The sequence below is a fragment of the Schistocerca serialis genome, chromosome 1 (genome assembly GCF_023864345.2).
Source record: "Schistocerca serialis cubense isolate TAMUIC-IGC-003099 chromosome 1, iqSchSeri2.2, whole genome shotgun sequence".
In the NCBI taxonomy this organism is placed as follows: Eukaryota; Metazoa; Arthropoda; class Insecta; order Orthoptera; family Acrididae; genus Schistocerca; species Schistocerca serialis.
The window spans coordinates 900,798,501-900,825,081 of record NC_064638.1 but is presented as its reverse complement, the minus strand read 5'-3'; the positions used below and the strand labels follow the sequence as shown (position 1 = coordinate 900,825,081).

At 43.0% G+C, this 26,581-nt stretch overlaps 1 protein-coding gene across 2 annotated transcripts in view; it reads left to right on the top strand.

The window, feature by feature from the left end:
• LOC126411703 (pyrimidodiazepine synthase-like) overlaps positions 1-26,581 on the top strand; it is a 148,494-nt gene that overhangs the window by 25,317 nt on the left and 96,596 nt on the right. The window contains exons 2-5 of one of the 2 annotated variants that reach the window (XM_050081386.1): positions 1,609-1,940; positions 9,431-9,563; positions 19,717-19,829; positions 24,584-24,916. The exons of the other annotated variant lie outside the window; for it this stretch is intronic. Coding sequence (XP_049937343.1) covers positions 1,609-1,940; positions 9,431-9,563; positions 19,717-19,829; positions 24,584-24,706 — 701 coding nt within the window. The 3' untranslated portion in view covers positions 24,707-24,916. Of the gene's footprint in view, positions 1-1,608; positions 1,941-9,430; positions 9,564-19,716; positions 19,830-24,583; positions 24,917-26,581 lie in introns of those variants that run through there. 2 annotated transcript variants of the gene reach the window in all.

Here is a 26,581-nt window from a genome sequence, read left to right as displayed (position 1 = left end):
GAATGGAATGGACAGTGTCTTCAAAGGAGGATATAAGATGAACATTAACAAAAACGAAACGAGTATAATGGAATGTAGTGGAATTAAATCGGGCGATTCTGAGGGAATTAGATTAGGAAATGAGACACTTATAATAGTAGACGAGTTTTGCTATTTTGGCAGCAAAATAACTGATGATGGTCGAAGTAGTGAGGATACAAACTGTAGACTGGCAATGGCAAGGAAAGCGTTTCTGAAGAAGAGAAATTTATTAACATCGAATGTAAACTAAATGTCAGGAAGTACTTTCTGAAAGTATTTGTATGGAGTGTAGTCATGTATGGAAGTGAAACATGGACGATAAAGCGTTTCGACAAGGAGAGAGTAGAAGCTTTCTAAATGTGGTGCTACAGAAGAATCCTGAAAATTAGATGGGTAGATCACGTAACTAATGTGGAGGTACTGAATAGAATTGGGGAGAAGAGAAATTTGTGGCACGACTAGAAGAAGGGATCGGTTGGTAAGACAGGTTCTGAGGCTCTAAGAGATCACCAGTTTAGTACTGGAGGGAGCGTGGAGGGTAAAAATCGTAGAGGGAGATTAAGAGATGAATACGCGAAGCAGATTCAGAAGGATGTAGGTTGCAGTGAGTACTTGGAGCTCAAGAAGCTTGCACGGGATAGATTGCGCGGAAAGCTGCATCAAACCAGTGTCTGGACTGAAGACACCACAACAAAACGACTGTTTCATAATTTGAAAGCTATTTTCACGAATACTTGGAAATGAAATTGTTTTCGATGTTACTTTACAAACGCAGTTGATGTTTTGTATTAGTTTCTTCTAGACTACAGGCAAAATGAATGCCTGGGCAGCTAGTATATTACATAATCAGTTTTTAATGTAACTGAAAACAAGTGTACTTAACGTGCTATTCCTGTAGCCGTATGACGCGATTTGAAGAAAATAATGCCGGAAGATCATCGTAACTGTGAAGAAACAGCATCAGCTGTGACAGACAGTAAAATCGTGTCTTTCATACGCCACTCAACAGCTATTGGTCACAATATACAGGACATTTATAAAAAAAAAAAAAGAGACCCAGTTGTTAAGTAGCAACAGTAAATAGCTGACACGTACTTTAGGTATGGTTTTTACTCATTCTTATACAGCTTCGATACTCTGATGTAGGTGCAATTTATCGAACGATTCAATGAAATACGAGGAGTCTCGGCAGTCTGATACCCCTGCACTTTAGCCCTACAAGTCCTACTGCGTCTGTTAACTCTCCGTCAGGCTCGCCCCGAAGAGGGACAAAGTTAAGAGCGTGGACTGTGGGAGTAATCCAGTTTAAAAAATAAACTTAAATTTTTGCCTAAACTCACCAGAGGTCAGACCTACAATAGCTTGAACCTCCCCTCCATACAGAAATTTACTAGATCCGATGCATCTCTGTGCCTCTCTACAGCGGGATGGCAGTCGGAGTTTGCACGGGCTGCACTTGATTCAGCACCACCAGCGGAAGGTTAAAATAAACAACAGTTAGCGACATGTTCAGGAAAACCAACTGTGGCCCATAATGTGAAACACATATCAGAGCAACTGCAGCTGATTTGATTTGTGTGTCGGCAGGTGACCCGCAACCGCCCCCGGTGGAGGCGGGCAAGCTGCGACTCTACTCGATGCTGTACTGCCCGTACGCACAGCGGGCGCGGCTCGTCCTGGCTGCCAAGGGCGTTCCTTTCGAGATGGTGGACATCAACCTGAAGAACAAACCGGAGTGGTACAGCAAAGTGCATCCGGAGACAAAAGTGCCCGCTCTAGAGATGGGTAGCGGCGAGGTGGTCGTCGAGTCGCTCGACATTTCAGACTATTTGGACCGAAAGTTTCCAGAGCCACCACTGTGGTCTGCCGATCAGGATAAGAATCTTCACCACAAGCAGCTACTGGAGACGGTCGGGAAGGTTAGTCACTTTTACTGAAGGGAGCAGCCTAGTAAAACATAATGTGCGATTTTTCCATCTTACATTGAACTTTAACCTTTCCCGGGCAACGCTGATGACTTATCGGAGCACGCGCCAGAGGAAAAAAAAAAAAAAAAGAATATCCCAAACGAAGCCTGAGTCGATGCGTAATTTGAGCTCCACCTGATCTTTCTCTTTTTGGTGGCCAAGTAAGACAAAGCATCAGTTTCATACACTATTTTAATGTGTTAGAAATTTCGCTATGCTTTCATCGCTGTAGTTTCGTGCATGTTCTGCGGTTAATTTTGGAAATCTGTAAAATTAATATAACGATGCGACATATGTAATTTCCCACATCTATTACTCACAAGGTACTTAATAACGCTAAATGTACAATGCAGATTCTTCTGCGGTACAAACGAGTTATTAAATCTTACGGCTCAATGTTAATTGTACAATGAATGAAAATTACAAATCGTATAACCTGCTTTAGTGTGTTTTCTGTATCTACATTTACATGAATACTCTGAAAATCACACGTAAATGCCTGGCAGAGGGTTCAGCGAACTACGTTCAAAAGAATTATCTATTATTCCACTATCGAAAATTGCGCGGAAAAAACGAACATCTTTTTCTTCCCCTGCATGCTCTGATTTTCCTTATATATTAATATGAAGATCATTTCTTCTTATTTAAGTCATCAAAATGTTTTTGCTTTCGGAGAAGAAAGTTGGTGATTCAAATTTTATGAGAAGATCCCGCCTCAAGCAGAAACCCATTTTTTTAATGATGTCCACCCCAAATCCTGTATCATGTCCGTGACACTGACTTCCCTATTTTTTCGATAATATAAAACGTGCTGATCTTCTTCGAACTTTCTCGGTGTACTCCGTTAATCCCATCCGGTAAATACCCAAGCCCGCGCAGCAGTACTCGAAAAGAGGAAGCAAGAGCGTAGCGTGGGCAGTCTCTTTAGTAGACCTGTTGCATCTTCTAAGTGTCTTATCAATAAATCGCAGTCTTTGGTTCGCCTTCCCCACATCATATTCTGTGTGCTCTTTCCAATTTAAGTTGTTCGCGTCCGCAGCTCGTGGTCGTGCGGTAGCGTTCTCGCTTCCCGCCCGGGTTCGATTCCCGGCGGGGTCAGGGATTTTCTCTGCCTCGTGATGACTGGGTGTTGTGTACTGTCCTTAGGTTAGTTAGGTTTAAGTAGTTCTAAGTTCTATGGGACTGATGACCATAGCTGTTAAGTCCCATAGTGCTCAGAGCCATTTAAGCCATTTTTTTAAGTTGTTCGTAAATATAATTCCTAGGTATTTAGTTGAATTTACGGCCTTTAGATGTAACTAATTTATCGTGTAACCGAAGTTTAACGGATTCCTTTTAGCAGTCAAGTGGTTGACATCACACTTTACATTACTTAGACTCAATTGCCTATTTTCGCACCAAACAGATATCCTTTTTAAATCGTTTTGCAATTTGTTTTGATCTTCTGGTGACTCTACTAGACGATAAACGAATGCATCATATGTAAACAACCTAAGACGGCTGCCCATATTGTCTCCTTAACCGGTTATACGGATACCGAACCGCAGAGGGTCAACAATACTACCTTGGGGAACGCCAGAAATCACTTCCGTTTTGTTCGACGACTTTCCGTCAGTTACTACGGACTGTGGCCCCTCTGATAGGAAATCACGAATCCAGTCGCATAGCCGAGACGATAACGACGCAATTTGAATACAAGCCGCTTGTGAGGTATAGTATTAAAAGCCTTCTAGGAATCTGGAAATACAGAATCAATTTCACATCCATTGTCCATAGCACTCAGCACTTCGTGTGAGTAAAAAGATAGTTGTTTTTCACAAGAACGATGTGTTCTAAATTCGTGTTGACTGTGTGTCAGTAGACCGTTCTGTTAGAGGTAATTCATAATGTTCGAAAACAATTCATGTTACAAAATCCCGCTACACATCGACGTTAATAATATGGACCTGTAATTTAGTGGATTGTTCTAATCCATTTCTTGAATATTGGTATGACCTGTGCAACTTTCCAGACTTTAGGTACTGATCTTTCGTCGATCGAGCGGTTGTATATGATTGCTAAATTTGGGGCTATTGCATCAGCATACTCTGAAAGGAATCTAACTGGTATAAAGTCTGGACCGGAAGATTTGCTTTTATTAAGTGATTTAAGTCACTTCACTACTCCGAGGTTACCTAGTTACAAATTTTTTGTGTTGGTAGCTGTTCTTGATTCGAATTCAGGAATATTTACTTCGTCTTCTTTGGTGAAGGAATTTCAGAAGCCTGTGTTTAGTAACTCTGCTTTAGCAGCACTGTCATCGATAGTATTTCTATTGCTACCGAGCAGAGAAGGCATTGGTTGTGTCTTGCCGCTAGCATACATGACATACGACCAGAATCTCTTTGGTTTTTCTGCCGGATTTCGAGACAAATTTTCGTTGAGAAAACTATTATAAGCACCTCGCACCGGGGTCCGCACTATATTTCGTGGTTCTGTAAAAATGTCGTGTCCCAAGAGGGACAGACATGGGCACGTTGCTACCACACAGGGAGCTCACCTCTGTCGATCTTCTCGATGAGTGGAAGTATGCATGGGCTGCTTGCAGTCTCCACCAGCTGCAGGAGACAAGCTGAACAGTTGGTGCATAGTATGGAACTCGGTGAGGATTTCTTAAGGAAGCAGGGAATTAATTCTAAGTCCCTTGACTACTGAACATTGAAGGTTCCTCTGGCACTGCCACTTCCCATCAGTTGCCCATCTACTTGATCTGGCTTTATCTCCGTAGCGACGGCGGTGCCGAGGTTTACGTATAGACTAAATTCAGATGTCAGTGACGAGCGACATAGACGCGGTGTCGACTATACACTGCTGAGTCCCAACCTGACCTGAGTACTGCTGGACCCCTATTTATATCACCAAAAGCTCGTCACGAGGAGGTTCCTCTGACCTGTGACACACGAGGCGGGTCACACACGTACTCAGTACTTCTCCCCCTGCTACGGCCACATCAGTTCTTCCTGCCGCTTGTGCAGCACGTCCCTGAAGCTATTTGTCTAGCCGGCGCCGTGAGGCCAGCGGAAGCTGTAATCGCTTTCAACGCTCATCCTGTCAAGTGGCCGACTCCTAGCTCGGCTATAGCAAGAATTGTTCTTAACAGTTCTATTTGAGATATTCAATGAGATGGAGATTTGCGGCATCTCCCATCACCGGGGAAACTTTCTGTTCCTATCCCCAGTGCCATGTAGATAGACTTCCATTTGTTTCATTCAATCACAATTTACATACAGGTCATTCTACATGGATAATATTTACAAGGATACATTGCTCAACACTGACAATATTCTTTTTACATGAAATATCCTTTCCGTTCATTGTCCACTGGTCGTACAACACAACGGCATACCTTACTGGATGTACAGTTTCAAATTACATATCTTTACCATATTTACATATTTCAGAAAAATTTGCTTTTGTCGTTATTATACTCTTTACTAATCTTAATGAGCTTATAAACCTTTACATTGCTATCTTTGCTAGATACGTAATTTTGGTGATTCCACTACTGGAGTCGCAGCTCTCCCTTCGCATCCTCGGAAGGTGGTTCGTTGCTGATATTCAGTCTCATTTTGAAGATTTTCGATTTTGTGCCCAGCTACATTCGTATCATCTAAATGTCTCACTATATCCTTCAGCGGCAAAACTACTTCGGACACCTTTTGTTTTTCATTTTCCATTTTACAACAGCCAATATCTACATTTAAGGTGGGTGCTATATCCTTTTTACTACTATTCCGACTGTAAGATGATTTGCGTTCCATACGCCTTGTATTTACTGAAAAACTTCAGTTTCCCGGTCATTCGCACAATGAGGTCTGCAGTTGGTAGTTCATTACTGTTAAGCTTCGTCCTTCAGGATGACAAACAACCATTCGTTGTTCCGAATCTGCGTCCAGATACTTTTGGTCAGTATTATGTACTTCAGATAGCAATCTTTCGGTATCTCTCGGACAAGTTGCAGCATGCGGGCTTCGAACCTCTTATGATCATAAGTAGATATTACAGGTAATACATATTTGGTGCTTCGTAGTTACAGACTTACAGGGTAAATTATCCCGGACAGTGCGTGTACTGCTGTTTTGCTTCATCAGTCGCTGAGAAATCGTTTCCTGAAGCTATATACGTAAACCGCCTCTTAGTATTATCAAACTCTGCGGAGAGTGGCGACATCTTGTACAATTTAAAGTCATTACTATCAACTAGAGGTACATTTAACACATAACGTAAAGTACTGCCAGCTGGAAACACATCTAAATCTTTTATCCGTAACAATAAACTTTGGTCCTCGGTGAGTTCAGTCGGAAATTTGTTATCTTTTAGTTCAACATTAATTAATTCTAGATAATTTACCACTTGTACAGGATTTACTAAGTGTCATTCCAAGAGACTCTTCTTTGTGTTCACAACTGTTGCTATTAAAAGGTCATATGATTTCAAGAAGCCAAAAGTGAAACATTAAGCCGTGCATTGCCACTGCAAGCTCTCTGTCAGAGACGCATCTTCTGATAGTATTCTGATAGTACAGCTGAAGACAAACAGATGCTCCCACCGCAACCTGTCTAACATTCTAACATTCGCACTCTACCTGTCTTCTGATAGTATTCTGATAGTACAGCTGAAGACAAACAGATGCTCCCACCGCAACCTGTCTAACATTCTACAATACGTTCTTCGCGTTTGCTTTTATTTATCACACTCTGCTGAGATTCCAGTCTGTTCTTTTAATACGACAAGCTTGGAATGCATACATATAAAGCATTCATTGTCTCGTTGAAGCTCGATGGCTAGGTTATACATATGGATCCAAAATTCCCCGAGAGAAGTATATTGGAAGTGTTTCTTTGTGCCCTCAGGTCCACGTCAGTGAAGTATTCAAACTAACTGTGCTTTTGCTTATATGGTAGAGAATGGCAATTTTGGAAGCACTCAGATTTGTGTCAGCAGCCCCCTTCTTTAAGAGATTAATTGTGCCCTTCAGACTGGCCGTATAAAATTCAACACCGGACATTTAATAAAAGAGCTAACTATTGTCTACTTGTTGAATAATGGAATACGTTCACAATGAACGGAGGGAGTAGACACTTCATCTGCCGTGGATAAATTCGCACTCTGGCATCCTCTCCAATGAGGAAGTTGATATACACTCCTGGAAATGGAAAAAAGAAGAAATTGACACCGGTGTGTCAGACCCACCATACTTGCTCCGGACACTGCGAGAGGGCTGTACAAGCAATGATCACACGCACGGCACAGCGGACACACCAGGAACCGCGGTGTTGGCCGTCGAATGGCGCTAGCTGCGCAGCATTTGTGCACCGCCGACGTCAGTGTCAGCCAGTTTGCCGTGGCATACGGAGCTCCATCGCAGTCTTTAACACTGGTAGCATGCCGCGACAGCGTGGACGTGAACCGTATGTGCAGTTGACGGACTTTGAGCGGGGGCGTATAGTGGGCATGCGGGAGGCCGGGTGGACGTACCGCCGAATTGCTCAACACGTGGGGCGTGAGATCTCCACAGTACATCGATGTTGTCGCCAGTGGTCGGTGGAAGGTGCACGTGCCCATCGACCTGGGACCGGACCGCAGCGACGCACGGATGCACGCCAAGACCGTAGGATCCTACGCAGTGCCGTAGGGGACCGCACCGCCACTTCCCAGCAAATTAGGGACACTGTTGCTCCTGGGGTATCGGCGAGGACCATTCGCAACCGTCTCCACGAAGCTGGGCTACGGTCCCGCACACCGTTAGGCCGTCTTCCGCTCACGCCCCAACATCGTGCAGCCCGCCTCCAGTGGTGTCGCGACAGGCGTGAATGGAGGGACGAATGGAGACGTGTCGTCTTCAGCGATGAGAGTCGCTTCTGCCTTGGTGCCAATGATGGTCGTATGCGTGTTTGGCGCCGTGCAGGTGAGCGCCACAATCAGGACTGCATACGACCGAGGCACACAGGGCCAACACCCGGCATCATGGTGTGGGGAGCGATCTCCTACACTGGCCGTACACCACTGGTGATCGTCGAGGGGACACTGAATAGTGCACGGTACATCCAAACCGTCATCGAACCCATCGTTCTACCATTCCTAGACCGGTAAGGGAACTTGCTGTTCCAACAGGACAATGCACGTCCGCATGTATCCCGTGCCACCCAACGTGCTCTAGAAGGTGTAAGTCAACTACCCTGGCCAGCAAGATCTCCGGATCTGTCCCCCATTGAGCATGTTTGGGACTGGATGAAGCGTCGTCTCACGCGGTCTGCACGTCCAGCACGAACGCTGGTCCAACTGAGGCGCCAGGTGGAAATGGCATGGCAAGCCATTCCACAGGACTACATCCAGCATCTCTACGATCGTCTCCATGGGAGAATAGCAGCCTGCATTGCTGCGAAAGGTGGATATACACTGTACTAGTGCCGACATTGTGCATGCTCTGTTGCCTGTGTCTATGTGCCTGTGGTTCTGTCAGTGTGATCATGTGATGTATCTGACCCCAGGAATGTGTCAATAAAGTTTCCCCTTCCTGGGACAATGAATTCACGGTGTTCTTATTTCAATTTCCAGGAGTGTATTAGTGAAGGTAGTTGCATCTGTCGGCACTGTCTTTGATTTGAAATTACGTATACGGACTACTTAAGTGATCTCAATACCCACGGGAAATATAAGTGGCAAGAGATGTGGCATATGCCCTAACAAAGGAACGGTGGTTAGTATGAAGCGTTACAACCTCAAAGTCTTACAAGGCCATGGTTCACAACGACACGTTTGGACTGATCAACGACTTGCACAATCACTCGACAACACCTCAACCACGTCTTTTCTCCATAATCAACACTTACGGTCCTCTTGCATGTGAGTGTGATTCTCAGTTGGAAGCCGATGTAAACTTATTGTTTTCGTGTCCCAAATTCGACTGTGAAAGATGCGAATTTTTGAAGACATTGATAATTATGAGATACAAACTCCTACAATCAGAGTCTTCCCTTTTGTTTAGTAAAGATATTTGCCTTCTTAAAGTGACTGCTAACTTTCTTGAGACTGTAGAGAAAGTCTGTAAGTTGTAACAGTATTCATATTTTCATTTTTATGTATCAAATGATTAAATTTAGAAAATAGAGTGAACTGATAATACAAAAATGCCTAAAGTATTTTCTTATGCTATTTGTCAACAATTTATTGTGGAAGAAATTGTGACAGCCGGTTTATATCCGTATATATTTACTTATATATTATCTTCAGAGTAAACGTATACCGTCAAAGCCGACCAACAGCGTGGTTAGATTTTGATGCAGAATTGTGATTGTTTCAATTGTTTATTATTTGTTGTAACAGCAGTCTTGTGTGATGTCATCTGTTATTGTAAACCCCCCCCCCCCCCGTTGTGCTCTGACGTATGCTTCATATTGCAGGCGTTCCCATTGTACAGGAAGTTCTTCAGGGCCATCACTTCACAGGAGCTGGATGAGGCAGTGTCCTCTATAGCGGCTGTCATACAGCCCTTGGAGAATGAGCTCTCAAAGACAGGATCCAAATTCTTCGGAGGTAAGGCATATCGGCACTCATCCGAGTCTAAGTAGTTAATATGTTGGTAGAGTAGTTGTTCCTCACAGTGACTGTGACGATAATACGTGATATCATACGCAAAAACCGCTCAAAAACTAAGGTGCAATAGAGCAGCAGGAATGCAGTGACCGTTGGAGATCAAATATGCGTACCGGCCGTTACTCAGAACGTGACCAGTGGAGGCCACGCACCCATGCCTAAAAGGATCATCTTGAGTGCGTGGTCGCAAAAGGCCAATGATGTTTACGGTTTACAGCCTTCGACGCCCCCCCCCCCCCCCCCACTAATATTGTCTACCATCCATCCGCTATATTAGCTGCTAATGACAACAGGGGACGGAACTGGAGGTATCTAATGGTGAACACGGCATGAGGCTACGGAGCGTAGACGAACTGCTTAGTCAAACAGTAACTCACAACAGTGATGTATTGATAGTGGTACTGAAAAAAAGCAGAGTAATGGCAACGATAAAAAAAAGAAAACATTGCATTATATCTCCAACAACAGCTGCCAAAGTTAAGATCTTGTCAGAAAGGAAACCAAGAATTTCGCAGAGAGAGAAAGAAGTGCCAGATGAAATATTAGCGTATCCGCAAGATGAGTCAGTGAAATGTGTGGTATCGTATACGTTCGACTGTGCAGACAGTGTACATGAGTACAGTGACGACGGTAACTGCTTGACAAGTGAAAGTAATACTGAAACGGTGTCGAGCCATGTAGTCCATGTAGTTAATCATCCTGTTCGGACAGGGAGCCGCAAATCCCGTCTCCAGTGTAACGTAGTAAAGGGCGTCGTTGTCCAAAGAGCGGGTACTAAACATAATTACGTGCATGTAAGATCATCCTAAGCGCAGTCGGAAAACAATGATGAACAGATTTCGAACATATTGGCCATGTAGTGCAAAAGAAAAACTACGGATATTCAACGGAGGAGAAGGCGTACTTGTTATAAAAACTGGTGTTTGCTCGTTTCAAGGACGCTCGATACAATTTCCGGGCTATCCATGATAATGACCTACTGCGTTATGCACATCAAAGTGCACGCGACATACATTACACTGATTTGAAGGGGAGCGGTGGATGGTTGCATAACTTACAACAGTACTGCAGAACAGGAAGACGTAAGATAACGGAATTTCAAACAAAGCATCAACATCACGATGCACAAAAAACTACGGAGTCCACCAGAAAATTTGTAGATGAAATAAACAAATGTATCCCATTATTGAGTAAGGAATTTGTTTTCGTCTCCGACCAGTCGGGATTTGAAGATGAAGTGCAAGGAAATAAAAGGAATCCTGCAAGTTAGAGGTACCAAAGGAGTTGTATCAAGATCAATTAACATCAGTGCCATAACGCATTCCTATATAATTATGCCGAAAGTTAATCTGGATGGTAATTTGCCTAGAAAATTATTAACTGTGCTGCGAGAAGTTGTAAGTGCTCTACCCCCTACAATTCTTCTCGTGTGCGTGTTCGTGTAAGAATGTCAGGGAATGCTTACGTCAGCAAGCAAGAATGGGAAAATGGGCGCAAGAGTACAACTATCGTATGAGAACTGCTTTTGGCCAATAGCTGGACAAAATACCTCGATTTTGCTTCATTCCTGGTCTGGGTATAAAAATCATACTCCTTTAGAGCAAAATATCCCTCCTGAAAAGTGTGTGACGTTGCAGTTCATGTCATCTGGAACCACTGGACAAATTCAGGCTCAGGATGTTGGTCATTTCCATGCCTATGAAACATATTACCGCACTATCTCCAGCTACATCTTAAAGGATAGCCAGTTTCACGATAAGCTCCACGACAGACTGTTCCACATTCGGTTGCGTGCCATCACATCCCATCGGTTCTCATCATCCCATTACACCAATATGGTTCTTCGTGTTTTCTTTAAGAGTGGATACGTAGATGAATTTCCTGCACGGATTGTAACCCCCAAGGAGTTCGCCTTTGATTTTGATGGTGTGAACCTTTGTGATTACTGTGATGCGCGATTTTTCGTTCGGTGTTATGGTGCACGTTAATTGTTTGCTTTGATAATACGTACATCCCATGAAAGTTTGATCTCTGCCCCTCTCGGACACTCATTTTCTGTCGCTCTTCTGATACCCGTGATGAGTCAGTAGCAGATAATATTTTTCCTACCGTAACTGTTAACACAACATTTTGACGTGAGACTTAATAAAGATTTAAGTTACGACTTCACATTCAAGAGGTTCGTTGTATGCCATGCTCTCGTCTCTAGGCCGCACTACACTTCCTAAGCCACACCCTCCTTTCTACGCCATGCCTCCCTTCCCCTCCGCTCCCCTCTCTACCAATCATATCCCATTAGTTTACTGGCCATTGAAACAGAACAGGCAGCCACAGCCCCTTAAGTTACGAGCCCTCCACTCAGTACGTATCCCCGGAGCTGCCATCTTGGCTATGTTCAAAAGCATTTGACCGATATGAATTTTGTGTACGTTGCCGCGATTTTCAAAAGAATCCGAAAGATATGAATTATTTATCAAACATACATGAATGTAACATATAGTATCTCCACTTTTAGATGTCTGTATTATTTATCAAAAATATGGAAGTTTCGTCAACAGCACAAAATGCTTATGTCAACTGTCTGGTGTAATTCCACGTCTAAAATGTCTGTAAAAATACTTGGAATTCGTCAGGAATACACACACACGCACGCACGCACACACACACACAAACGCACGCGCTCGCACACACACGAAAAAGTATTCTGCACATATCTCCAGCATTCCAGACTTGAGTGCAACTGACGAACCATCTCTAATGTTAGAGCGTCTGTGAAGTTCTCCAACACAGGATGTACTTCCTAAGAATAGTTAGGTGCATTTTCTCTGGTTTTTCGGCAGATACTTGCAATTTACTTTTTGAAATATATAACAGGAGGCAGACCAGAACAAATACTGCGCATAACATTTTTCATGTGGCGACCAGTTTCGACGCAAAGCGCTGGTTTCTTTCCCATTGCAAATAAAACGATTTTTAAAGCTGAGTTTCACATTCCGATTCGACAGACTGGACCCAAATTAGGCTATTTCGATGTATGTTTTAGCGATATGCATAAACAGTGATGGTAAAACACCAAGAACAACCAGTACTGCAACAGCGACAGCACTGCCCGTGTCCACGCCGGCTGTTACTGCCACGGACCATTGCTGTTTAGTCGCTGCTGGCGTACTGGTTGTTCTTCTTGCTGTACTGTCCTTGTTAATGGATTTCGATAAAGCGAATATCGCATTAGACTAATCTGTGACAGCCATATAGCTCGGGTATGTAAAGTTCGGCTTTAAAAATCAGCTTGTTTGTAATGGAAAACAAAGCGATACTTTCCATTAACAATGGGCGTCACATGAACGATGTTATAAGCAGTGTTTGTTTTTCGCTGACCGCAGTTATGAACTGCATGAACGAAACTGCAAATACCAGCAGAAACTTCACCGATAGTGACACTGATGACTCTTAAGAGGGACACCTGGTGCATATAAGCGCCTTTCAAGAATTATCCATTTCCAAGGCCATATACACTACTGGCCATTAAAATTGCTACACCATGAAGATGACGTCCTACAGACGCGAAATTTAACCGTCGGGAAGAACATGCTGTGATATGCAAATGATCAGCTTTTCAGAGCATACACACAAGGTTGGCGCTGGTGGTGACACCTACAACGTGCTGACATGAGGAAAGTTTCCAACCGATTTCTCATACACAAACAACAATTGATCGGCGTTGCCTGATGAAACGCTGTTGTGATGCCTCGTGTAAGGAGGAGAAATGCGTACCATCACGTTTCCGACTTTGATAAAGGTCGGATTGTAGCCTATCGCGATTGCGGTTTATCATATCGCGACATTGGTGCTCGCGTTGGGCAACATCCAATGACTGTTAGCAGAATATGGAATCGGTGGGTTCAGGAGGGTAATACGGAATGCTATGCTGGATCCCAACGGCCTCGTATCACTAACAGTCGAGATGACAGGCATCTTATCCGCATGGCTGTAACGGATTGTGCAGCCACGTCTCGATCCCTGAGTCAACAGACGGGGGCGTTTGCAAGACAACAACCATCTGCAAGAACAGTTCGACGACGTTTGCAGCAGCATGGACTATCAGCTCGGAGACCATAGCTGCGGTTACCCTTGACACTGTATCATAGACAGGAGCGCCTGCGATGGTATACTCAACGACGAACCTGGGCGCACGAATGGCAAAACGTCATTTTTTCGGATGAATCCATGTTCTGTTTACAGTATCATGATGGTCGCATCCGTGTTTGGCGACATGGCGGTGAACGCACACTGGAAGCATGTATTCGTCATCGCCATACCGGCGTATCACCCGGCGTGATGGTATGGGGTGTCATTGGTTACACGTTTCGGTCCCCTCTTGTTCGCACTGACGGCACTCTGAACAGTGGACGTTTTATTTCAGATGTGTTACGACCCGTGGCTCTACCCTTTATTCGATCCCTGCGAAACCCTACATTTCAGCAGGATAATTCACGACCGCATGTTGCAGGTCCTGTACGGGCGTTTCTGGATACAGAAAATGTTCTACTGCTGCGCTGGTCAGCACATTCTCCAGATCTATCACCAATTGAAAACGTCTGATCAATGGTGGCCGAGCAACTGGCTCGTCACAATACGCCAGTCACTACTCTCGATGAATTGTGGTATCGTGTTGAAGCTGCATGGGCAGCTGTACCTGTACACGCCATCCAAGCTCAGTTTGACTCAATGCCCAGGCGTATCAATGCCGTTATTACGGCCAGAGGTGGTTGTTCTGGGTACTGATTTCTCAGGATCTATGCACCCAAATTGGGTGAAAATGTAATCACATGTCAGTTCTGGTATAATATATTTGTCCAATGAATACCCGTTTTCATCTGCATTTCTTCTTGGTGTAGCAGTTTTAATGGCCAGTAGTGTAGTCTAGAACCGGTGTGCCAATCAGGCATAATCGCCGTGAGCATTGAGATCATCCCTCAGTCGCACTGGTTGGTATCCTCCTGCGTGAAGAAGCCCGTAACTGTCTGCTGTACGTTCTCTTTCGACACGAGACGTCGATTGCTCAAGGCCTTTTTTGAGTGACCGAAGGCATGGTAATCGCATGGGGAGAGATCAGGATTACAGGGTGGGTGCTCGAGAGTCTCCCACTGGTTGTTGTCTTTAACGGATGAGGCTGGCCTCCCAGATCGACAGGCGTCTTGTGTCGAATCGCGGCAACCACGGAATTTGGTGGACCATTCCACAACTATGGTTTTCGACAGATATGCCGGCCCATACACATTCTTCATTCTGCAGCTGACGTCTGCCACTGTTTGATCTTCAGCGTCCAAGAAAATAATAACAGCACGTTGGTGCTGTTCGGACGCGTTTGGTAATAACGTCGCCATAGTTCATATTTCCATATTTACCGCACCCAATCCAGGAAGACACGAGTACCACACTAATCCTCTACTGTGTCCGTAGTTATCTACCCGCGTCAGAGTCGCGCTACGTTGCATATACCGAGCAGCAACGCCCTCAAACGGAAACTTTTTGATTGCCCCTTATAGATCCAGATCATGTTTCTATGAGTTCCACAAACATGGGACAGTATAAAACAATTAAAAATCTGTTGCAGCAGGATATCGTTGCGACATAAAATTTTGGTTTGTAGATTCATTCAACTTTCTGGCGTGCTCTGCAGAAAAATGTCTCGCATACACTGCCGGAAAAAATCGCCACACCAAAAAATAATTCATGCAGCATAATGAAACTTCGGGAATACATTTGTCTAGGTAACATATTTAAGTCATTAACATTTGCAAGATCACAGGTAAATGTAAGCGCGAGATAAGCCATTACAAATGTGAAATGCTGGTACATTAATAACTGGTGTAACCGCCATAATATTGACTGCAAGCATCCAAACGTGCATGCGTTGTGATATAGAGGTGCGGGATGTCAGTTCGTGGGATGGAATCCATGCCTGTTGCATTTGATCGGTGAATATAGCGACGGTTAATGCTGTTCGTGGTTGACGCTGGAGTTGTCATTCCATGATGTCCCATACTCGACGGGAGACAGATCTGGTGATCGAGCAGGCCAAGAAAACATGTCGACTCTCTGTAGAGCATGTTGGGTTACAACTACAATGTGTAGGAAAACATCCCCTTGAATGCTGTTAATGAATGGCAGCAGAACAGGTCAAACCATCTGACTGACGTACAGGCTTGCAGTCAGGGTGCGTGGCATCACGACAAGAGTGCTCCTGCTGTCACACGAAATTGCAGAATAGACCATAACGCAAGGTATAGGTCCTTTGTGCCTAACAGTTAGGTTGATTGCACTGCATCATCAGCTGGCCTCCTTGTAACCAGCACAGTGCCATCACTGACAGAACGAGCATTCATCAGGAAACACAACAGACTTCCACCCTGCTCTCCAACGACCTCTTGCTGACGCCACTGAAGTCGCAAATGGCGGTAATTTGGTGTCAGTGGAATGCATACTACAGGGCGTCTGGCTCGGAGCTGTTCCTGAAGTAACCCATTTGTAACGGTTCGTTGTGTCACTGTGGTGCCAAATGCCGCTCATATTGCTGCTGCAGATACAGTACAATGCGCCAGAGCCATACCGATGGTCTTCGCTCTTGGCAGAGCAACGTGGCCGTCCGGAGTTCGGTCTTCTTGCAACAGCAAATTCTCGCGACTGCCGCTGCCTGCAATTTTATACAGTGGCTGCACTCCTGCCAAGTCTTTCTGCAGTATTTCGGAAGAAACATCCAGCTTCTTGTATCCCTGTTATACGATCTCGTTCAAATTCAGTGAGGTGTTGATAATGGCGACTTTTCCCCTTGAGTAACATCAACTCACTATGTCCAGCCTCAAAGGTAACTAACGCGCTCGACTGTTGCGGCGTGTATTTGAAGCAAAACTGATTGGCATTCTCATAATGGCGCTACTAGTGCGACTCTCATGAGCTTGGCACGAAACTGAAGTAGATATTATCTTTAAGATTAGAAACACGCCATCCAACTTTCGTTTATGTCGCACCACTCCTTCTTGGTGTTGCGATTTTTTTTGCGTCAGTGTATTTAAAACCTGGTGATGTGCAAAATGACAGCGAGCATTTTAACGTAATTAATGAAAAAGATATTTTCCATATGAGTGTGTAACTGACGAATCCGTCTTGTTGGAAGAACGGTTGGCACCAATTGAAGTTTTCAAAAGCTAGCTGAGCAGTGAAACAACAAACAGAGAGATGAAATACCAAAGAGAGTGCAAAGTTTGGATTTAGTTTTAATGCAAGGGATCAGGAGATTACTCCAATTTACATTTGGTGTCCGATGTCTTGCTTTTCGTGTACATACGTGAAAATCTCTGTGCACTCTTTCTTGAAACAAACGAACTAGATCAAGTCCATTGTCTGACTTCATTTGGTGTATAAGGAACGATAGAACATAGCTATCAGTCGTAATACCATTTTTTTATTCTTGTATATCAGACTGCAGCTATAAATGGCCAACTTCAGTGCATCTGGATGAATTATAATCCAACAAACTCCCAGCAGTAGAAGTCACCGTATGACTTTACTGGTGTACAGGCAGAAGGAAACTCTTTGACGATTTTTGTTGCAATTTTATACAATTTTTATGTTTTTTTGTAAAACTGTACCCTTTCTAAATTCCAAATCTTGTGGAAAAGGTAATTAAATAAAAATAAAGTGACATGGTAGTTACCTTTCCTTAAAGCAATAACGAAAGCATGTCAACATAAACTGGATAATAATATATCAAAAAGAACATCAGGAAACTGAAGCGAATATAAAACAGGATTTATCTCTCTAAAAGCTTGTATTTCACTTAGATCCTGAAGACAGTAGAAATAAAATGATCTGCAAACAATCAAGTACGTCAATAATACCTTTATGACAGTGGACACTGTTCACAATACTAAGTAATATCGTTGCTTTAGATCTTCAATTTGCTCTCATTTAGATTACAGCATTGCCCGCGTCTCGGTCCCCTCTTGTTCCCTTTGACGGCACTTTGAACAGTGGACGTTACATTTCAGACGTGTTACGACCCGTGGCTCTACCCATTATTCGATACCTGCGAAACCCTACATTTCAGCAGGATAATTCACGACCGCATGTTACAGGTCCTGTACGGGCCTTTCTGGATTTAGAAAATGTTCTACTGCTACCCTGGCCAGCACATTCTCCAGATCTCTCACTAACTGAAAACGTTTGGTCAGTGGTGGCCGAGCAACTGGCTCGTCACAATACGCCAGTGGTATCGTGTTGAAGCTGCATGGGCAGCTGTACCTGTACACGCCATCCAAGCTCAGTTTGACTCAATGCCCAGGCGTATCAATGCCGTTATTACGGCCAGAGGTGGTTGTTCTGGGTACTGATTTCTCGGGATCTATGCACCCAAATTGGGTGAGAATGTAATCACATGCCAGTTCTGGTATAATATATTTGTCCAATGAATACCCGTTTATCATCTTCATTTCTTCTTGGTGTAGCATTTTTAATGGCCAGTAGTGTATGTCAGTGTGTCAGAAACAGCCTACTGTAATTAAGTTTCAGGAATTCAAAGAGATCGTCCACACATGGGGCATGGCATGGCAATGCCAGACGACACACGAGTGCTGTGACATCTTCAACAATCTGACACTTTGGCTTCACCTATCATCGATCATCCCCCATACAGTCGCGAATTGGTCCCATTCGATTTTCGTCTGTTTCCAAAATGCAAAAAACACTTTCGAGTACTTCGTCTTGAAAGCGACGAATCAGAGGGAGGTTGTGGCTCCGTCAGAAAAGTAAAACTTTCTACAGTGTCGGAATCAACAAACTGATCTCTCGCTTTGAGAAATGTGTTCGTCGCCGGGTGACTATGTTGAGAAATAAATAACCAGACATCAGGAAAAAAGATGAAGAATATTGATAAAGCTTGCTATATTTACAAAGCTTTAAGATCTTTCACACAAAAAGTTCAGAGGCATTGCTTTTTAGCATGCCTTTGTATTTCAATGCAAAACTGACCGGAAAGTGGTTAAAATGTGTGAATCATGGAATGTCTCCAAGACTAAATCGTTTCAGACGGAAAAGAAATCAACACGAAGTTGAATTAACCTGCATTAATTTAATACCATGTATTGCATAATGCGTTGCGTAATTGTGGTCGGCATGTCGGTGGTCTAGTGGTTAAGCTGTCTATGGATTTTGGGACCCGGGGTTATTTCCTGGCCGCGTCACAGGTTGTGTTCAATCGGAGTCTGGGTGTTTCTTTTGTAACCATTTCACCTCATCTTCATGAGATAGATGCATAGTCGCCAAAATGGCCTCAAATATAGGACATTGGACGACAAAATAACGCCAGACGGGGTCTCTTTGTCAATAACGTAATACGATCACTTCATTTTAAAAAATATATATAATCGTCCCTTTCTTCTATGTCTGTATAATCTTAATGCTGTAAGATATTAAACTTGATGTTCAATTTAAATCAGCAAATGTCCTTTTAATGGAATAAATTCTCATAATTCACATTTATGATTTCTTGCCTGATGGATTTGCTTCCGGTTTTGTTCGGAAACTTACTGGTCTATCATCACTTGCAAGTCGCATAAATTACAGAAGTAAGAAAAGCTCGAGACGAAGACACGAGAAACATGTTCGATACTGATCACTTAACGTTCTCTCGAAATATTCAGTCTTAGTTATCAAATGGATAAGTAGGCAGTGCCCTGCATCATGTATATTAAGTAGGGAACTTCGCATATGCTATACTGACTGTCTAAAACAACTAGCCTATTTGATCGGGAAATGTCATTTTGATGGTGCACATCGCCTTGGTTGAAGATAAACCACTTCTTGCGTCACTGCTCACAGGAAACTGAGGCGTACCTAATGAATGGACATTGTTTCAGGTTATAAGAGGTAAACCAGTTTATTCTGGAGTTTAATTTAGATTTAGCATTTCACAAATTATGTGTAATTTACGCTCACTTTATTCGTCTGAGATATCACTCCTGGTCACTGTGACGTACGTACACTTTGGCTGAGATGTGGTGTGTCCTCACGGCACTGGATGTGTGTGTTGCAGGTGCGAGGCCCGGCATGCTGGACTACATGATCTGGCCGTGGGCGGAGCGCATTGAGGGGCTCCGTACGATGCACCCAGACGTCAAGCTGCCGCTGCAGGACTTTCCCAGACTCGTGAGTCTATTCTGACCGTCTCGTTCATCAATCATTGTCGTAAAGACCATGGGAGGACTATTCCTATTACTATGCCTTGCATAATCTCCGTAAAAAAACCCGAGACAGAGATATGTGCGACCCTTAATTTCGGTAGAGAGTTGGAACGTGAAATCCACGTTGTAGATAAATAATTTTCGATTTTTCAATGCCCTACAACACGGTAACTGATCTTTCTGCTGTTAATGAATCTGAACTGATGGCGGTGCATACTATTTTCTGTTTCTAATATTTTGTAAGGCAAACCAAATCATACGTTAAGTTTCCCTTTTAAATAAATACTGCTGTATTTTCAAAATCTTTCGACACTGCTTATATTATCTGCTAGTCTTGACACTGTTCTGCCAAGTGCATTCAATCCGTCATCGAAAACCCGATACAAGATGGTAACATCAAATCACTCTAGGCGTCGCTGATATGAATGCAGATTGCTTCAGCACCCCTAGCTGCTAAAATCATTTTAATTCCTTCATTACATGTATCGGTAACGAATAACATGTAACTCGTTAGTTGACATACAGATGTTCTTACCAATATCGTTTTATACAACCCATAATTCTCTACCTGGCCTTCAAAAACCAGGTGCGAGAATTCCATATTTTTTCTCCTGCTATGTGCAAATTATTAGTCCGACAGAAAAATAATCAGACCGTTTTGGTAAGAAATTTGATGTAGCTTAATTCTGTACTGGGATACATTTTTGTTAGAGACCATAGTTTTCCAGTTGTTCTAGAAAAACGTACAGAGATGAACAAACACCCCACCCCCCATTCAGCCCCCACTGGTCTAGATATTTAGTACGTTGTTCGTGGCACTCACTTCTACCACTGCACAAAAACTTGCGACTGTACGAATTATTTCACAAATTCGACCTTTTTTGGTCTTCGTTACGACACTTAGTCGAGCATTTACAAATCGCAAAACTGACGTTTGTGTAGGTTTTGCCTAACAATACTGTTAGAAAACCTGACTGGTCAACGATGAGTGTGGGTGTGGAGGTGGCTTTGAAGTTCAATTTTGTACGCTTTTCCTGAACAGCTCGAAAACCGTGCCCTCCAGAGAAACGCATGCCAGTAAAAAATTTAACTACATTAAATTTCCTGCAAAAAGATCCTGTTCCTTTTTTTCTGTGAGCTAATAGTTTGTGCGTAACGAGCGAGATAGGAAAATCTCGCACATGGTTTCTGAAGACCAGGCATAACATTGCGGGTTGCATCAGTAGGGGAAGCTGAATCACCTTCTATACACAATGGGAAAGCACTAAAGAATGCTGTGTGTATTCCTGAGAGCATGCTCATGGCTTATTTGCTGGTGTAGACATACGATGTGAGTTGTATTTTGTGACGCAGTTGTTACTTTTACTTACCCAATCCACCAACTACTTCTTCTCTTCGTGGTCCTTGCTCCACTATCTGGGATATATACGACCGCTTCTGTCACATTTTAGCTAAACGAAACGCCATTCTAATAATTTATAGGCAGTTTAGCGAATTATTAATATCGATAAAGTAGTGAATGAATACATCCTGTAAGGTTAATAATGTTGACTAACACCAAAGAATTATATTTCAAATCGAATAAATGCTCAGTGACATTTCTCAAATATCAATAGATGGTGATCACACATCACTTCGGATTCAATGATTTTTAATACAAATAATCGATAATACATTCAACAGTACAATGTAAACGCGAAAACCTAGTGTACGAGAGTTCATTTCTCAAAGCAATAATTATAAAACTGATTAGCAAACTTTCTAAGTCCGGCAGGACTGTTCCTTCAGGAAAAGATTTGATATATTTTTCATCTCTGTGCAAGCAATGACAGTCACAAATTGCAGTAAAACTTCACTGCTAACTCGATTCTCAGAAGCGCAAAATTTAAGTTGATGCAAGTGTCCCAAAATTTATCACTAAAACTGCCACCGGAGTCTGCAAAAATTTATTCATTGCGTGGCAATGCTCTAACATTTCTATCTTTAATATGAATGATTTGGTCGATCTGGACATGTGTCATGTCATACATCTACATCTACGTGATTACTCAGCTATTCACAATAAAGTGCCTGGCAGAGGGTTCAATGAACCACCTCCATGCTGTCTCTCTAACTTTCCGCTCTCGAACGGCACGCGGGAAAAACGGGCACTTAAATTTTTCTGTGCGAGCCCTGATTTCTCATATTTTATCGTGATGATCATTTTTTCCTATGTAGGTGGGTGCCAATAGAATATTTTCGCAATCGGAGGAGGAAACTGGTAATTGAAATTTGATGAGAAGATCCCGTTGCAACGAAAAACGCCTTTTTTTAAATGACTGCCACCCCAATTCACGTCTCATGTTTGTGACACTATCTCCCCTACTTCGCGATAATACAAAACGAGCTTCCCTTCTTTGTACTTTTTCGATGTCATCCGTCAGTCCCACCTGATGCGGATCCCACACCGCACAGCAATACTCCAGAATAGGGCGGACAAGTGTAGTATAAGCAGTCTCTTTGGAGACCTGTTGCACCTTCTAAGTGTTCTGCCAATGAATCGCAGTCTTTGTTTTGCTCTACCCACAATATTATCTATGTGATCGTTCCAATTTAGGTTATTTGTAATTGTAATCCCTAAGTATTCAGTTGAATTTACAGCCCTCAGATTTGTGTGACTTATCGCGTAATCGAAATTTTGCTGATTTCTTTCAGGACTCATGTGAATAACTTCACACTTTTCTTTATTCGGGGTCAATTGCCACTAGATTAGATTAGATTAGATTAATACTTGTTCCATAGATCTTGAATACGACACTTCGTAATGATGTGGAACTTTTCGCACCATACAGATATCTTATCTAAATCATTTCGCAAGTCGTAGAACTAAACTATATAGACGATACAAAAAAAATTGTTATATCCCAAAGAACTGACGATTACTCTCTCAATATTTAAGTTGATTGATTTTATACTTACGAGGAAATCATGATTTCATAATTATCTCCAAAGAAGTTACTTCTGCATTTTCAAAATCGTTGTGGAACAGACACATTACTGAAGTTGATAATATGAAATTATTTCCTTATACGATTAAGTTTGACATGTATCCACCTAAATTATTAATATCTTAGGAAATAAAGCAGCAAACTACTGAAGAGTCCAGGAAGGGAGGCCACTTGTCGGTATCAGGTGCGTCATAGCAGTGTGCAGTGTGTACACGATAGCTCCAAGGACCGAACATTGTAGCACTCCAGGTTAGATAAGACGTACTGTGGACAGTCCGGCCTCGGCTCCCTCACGGAAGATCCTGTCGTCGTGATAGGAGCTGATAAGCTAGACACCCGATCCGCGTTGAAGTAACTTCAACAGGAGGTCGTCTGGCCACACTGTGAAACGCTCAGGAAACGACCAGGAGCACCGCCCGAAGTACTCGGGTCTCCTCTAACCGCATGAGTTGACTTTCGATTTAATGCTCCTTCCAACACCTGAACTGATCCTCTGATAGGGCAACCTTGTTGCTCGTCCCAGATCTTCAATCAAAGTCATATAGTGAAGGGTCAGGTGAAAGTTATCTGCTGTTTCTTTTTGATCGCATGAAAGAGCTCAGAAATCTACATCTAAAATCCACCTGATGGTCTCTGGAGAAGGGTACTTCTGGCACCACTAAGTGATTTCCTCTTCCCTGTACCCCTCGCGGACGGCGGGTGGGAAGATTGGTTCAAATGGTTCAAATGGCTCTGAGCACTATGGGACTTAACATGTGTGGTCATCAGTCCCCTAGAACTTAGAACTACTTAAACCTAACTAACGTAAGGACATCACACACATCCGTGCCCGAGGCAGGATTCGAACCTGCGACCGTAGCGGACACGCGGTTCCAGACTGAAGCGCCTAGAATCGCACGGCCACAGCGGCCGGCGGGTGGGAAGAATCATTGCTGGTAAGCGTCTGTATTAGCTCCAATTTCTCGAATTATCTCGTCGTGGTCATTTCGCGAGATGTATTTGAGGGAAAGTAATATGTTGTCCAACTCTTCCCGGAAACTACCCTCTCGAAGTTTCAGTGGTAAACCTCTCCGTGATGCACAACGCCTCTCCTGTAACGTCTGCTACTGGAGTTCGTTGAGCATCTCTCTGACGTTCTCCGGCCGACCAAACGATCCCGTGGCGAAACGCTGCGCTCTACGCTGGATCTCTAGCTCTTCTATCAGAAGAACTTGAAGAACACATTGGAGAACCAGTGTAATAATAGTGATGAAGCAGTGCAAGCAGAGGTGAGGTTGTTGCTTCGTCAAGAAAGCCAAACATTCTAGAGGGAGGGTATTAACAAACTGGTCTCTCGTTGGGAGAAATGTGCTCGTCGCCAGGGTAACTGTTGAGAAATAAATATGTGGACATGAAGAATATAGATGCAGAATGTTAATAAAGTTTGTTTTATTTAAAAAACTTTACGAGTTTTCAAAAAGATCGAAGACATTTCTTTCCAACATGTCCTCGCATATATTAGTTAATAAATATTGTTTAAATAAAATTAATGAAAATAAAGCTTCGTTTAATTAAGCGATGGTTTGGTAAGATTTAATACACTCAACGTAAAACATTTAGAGGAATTTGTTATTACATAGACAAAATTCTCATCGCGGCACGAATTAAAGAAACTACTGTCGTATCACAAACTTCTGTTTACTTTGATGTTAGCGCTGTATACGAAAAATTTATAATTACGTTTCCTTTCCAGTTGGCGTGGGGAGCAGCCATGAAGCAGGATCCCGCAGTGAAAGCTTCACTCATGAGTGGAGAAGCGCACGCCAGTTTCATCAAGAAGATCGTGGACGGCAGCCTTGACTACGATAAGCTATAGCAGACACAGCGTCCCGTTTGCTACCACATCACTTTTTTACAGCATCGCAACTATATCATCTTGGCAGATGGTCTGCAGCTTTTCGACATTTGGCGTTGATTTCACTGACCGACATAAACATAAAAGCTGTTAAATAGAGTTTCCTTACTCAAAATATGAGAACATACACATGTAAATGAAATAAACTTACATGATGTTTCATTGTTTTAAGGTGTCTTTATCTTTTGTTTTGTTTCGTCGTACCTTATTTCTTGAGTGTGATTAAGGAGACCGAGGACAGATCTTTGTTACTACGTCCGGAAGATTACTTATGTTTTACTGCAGCGTATTAATGAGCTATTGCTATGATTAATTCAGGACAAACGCTGAGGAAAAATGGAAGTGTAAAAGCACTGGCAGTTCTACCACATTTTTCTAACAAAAAGCAAGAGACGTATTTCGTGTATCGTTGGTAAACGTCACATGTAGGATAAATGTAGGATGTATCGTGAAAACAGCACCTATATTATTCGTACTGCTGCTGCTTATGAGCAGACCCATATAACTATCGCAGACCAACACCGAAAACTAGGCAATACATTTGCGAACTATTTTTCAATGACACAGTTGAAGTTTTGAGCTTCCCTTCTTCTTTCTTGTCCCTACACTAACGTAAGAAAATAAACGACGAGTACAAGTAAGTTTTTCACTAAATCTGAGACGCTCTTACCACTCAACAAAATATTTTGTTACAGAGTTGTTATTTAGTGAGTGGACTGTTGACCAACCCACTCTGATGCTGAATAATCTCCACCCGTGCATCATTCGTCTGAAAGTGCTAGGAGATGTTGCACAGCGTTGTCTCGTATTATGGTTCCGTTCTGACTAGTTCCTAGACTTGGCTGCGCCATCTGGTGACAATGAGTGGAATGTGAAATATTTTAGCGGCCTAAGAAGAGTATAGCAAAAACACAGCAGATTTGAGACACGTGGTATATACCATTTTGAGTTATGTAGTATGTGAGATAGTGACGTAAATGGTTAAAACTAGTTGAAAAATTACAAAACTTCGGCAGCTTTTGGTGGTACACATGAAAATGTCCACTCTTAGACAAAAAAAGCAGTATATCACGAAGAAATTATTCTAATGGGACGGAAATCGGTGGATGTGATGTACACGTACAGAAAAACAAATGATTACTGTGTCAGAACAGCTGCATGATTTATTCAAGAGCAAGAGCTTCACAAGCTGAGTAAGTCGGTAACGCATTGGTACACCTCCGACCCTTATGCAAGCAGCTTGCCACTGATTGGCATAGTTGCTGAATGTCCTCCTGAAGAATATTCTGCCAAATTCCGTCCAATTGGCGAGTCAGATCGTCAACATTCCGAGATGGCTGGAGGGCCCTACCCATAATGTTCCAAACGTTATGATTTGGGGAGAGATCAGAAGACCTTGGTTATCAAGATAATGTTTGGCAAGCGCGAAAAGCAGTAGAAACTCTTGCCAGCTACGCATTGACGTTATCTTGCTAACGTAAGTGCAGGATGGCTAACTACGAAGGGCAACAAACCGGGGCGTGTTATATCGTCGACTTGCCGCTATGATGGAAGGGTGTCGCGGATGACAACCAAAGAAGACTTGCTATGAAAAGAAGTGACACCCCAGAGCATCACTCCTTGTTTTCGGGCATGTAGCGGGTGATAGTCATTTTGGTATCAAACCTTTGTCCAGGGCATCTCCAGAAACGTCTTCGTTGGTCGTCGGACTTAATTCGAAGCGGGACTAAACTCTGAAGACAATTCTACTCCATTCAACGAGATCCCACGCCGAAGACGTGTCTTGAGAAGCCATGGAAAGTAGTGGGATACCAACCTGACTGTCACCCGCCATAT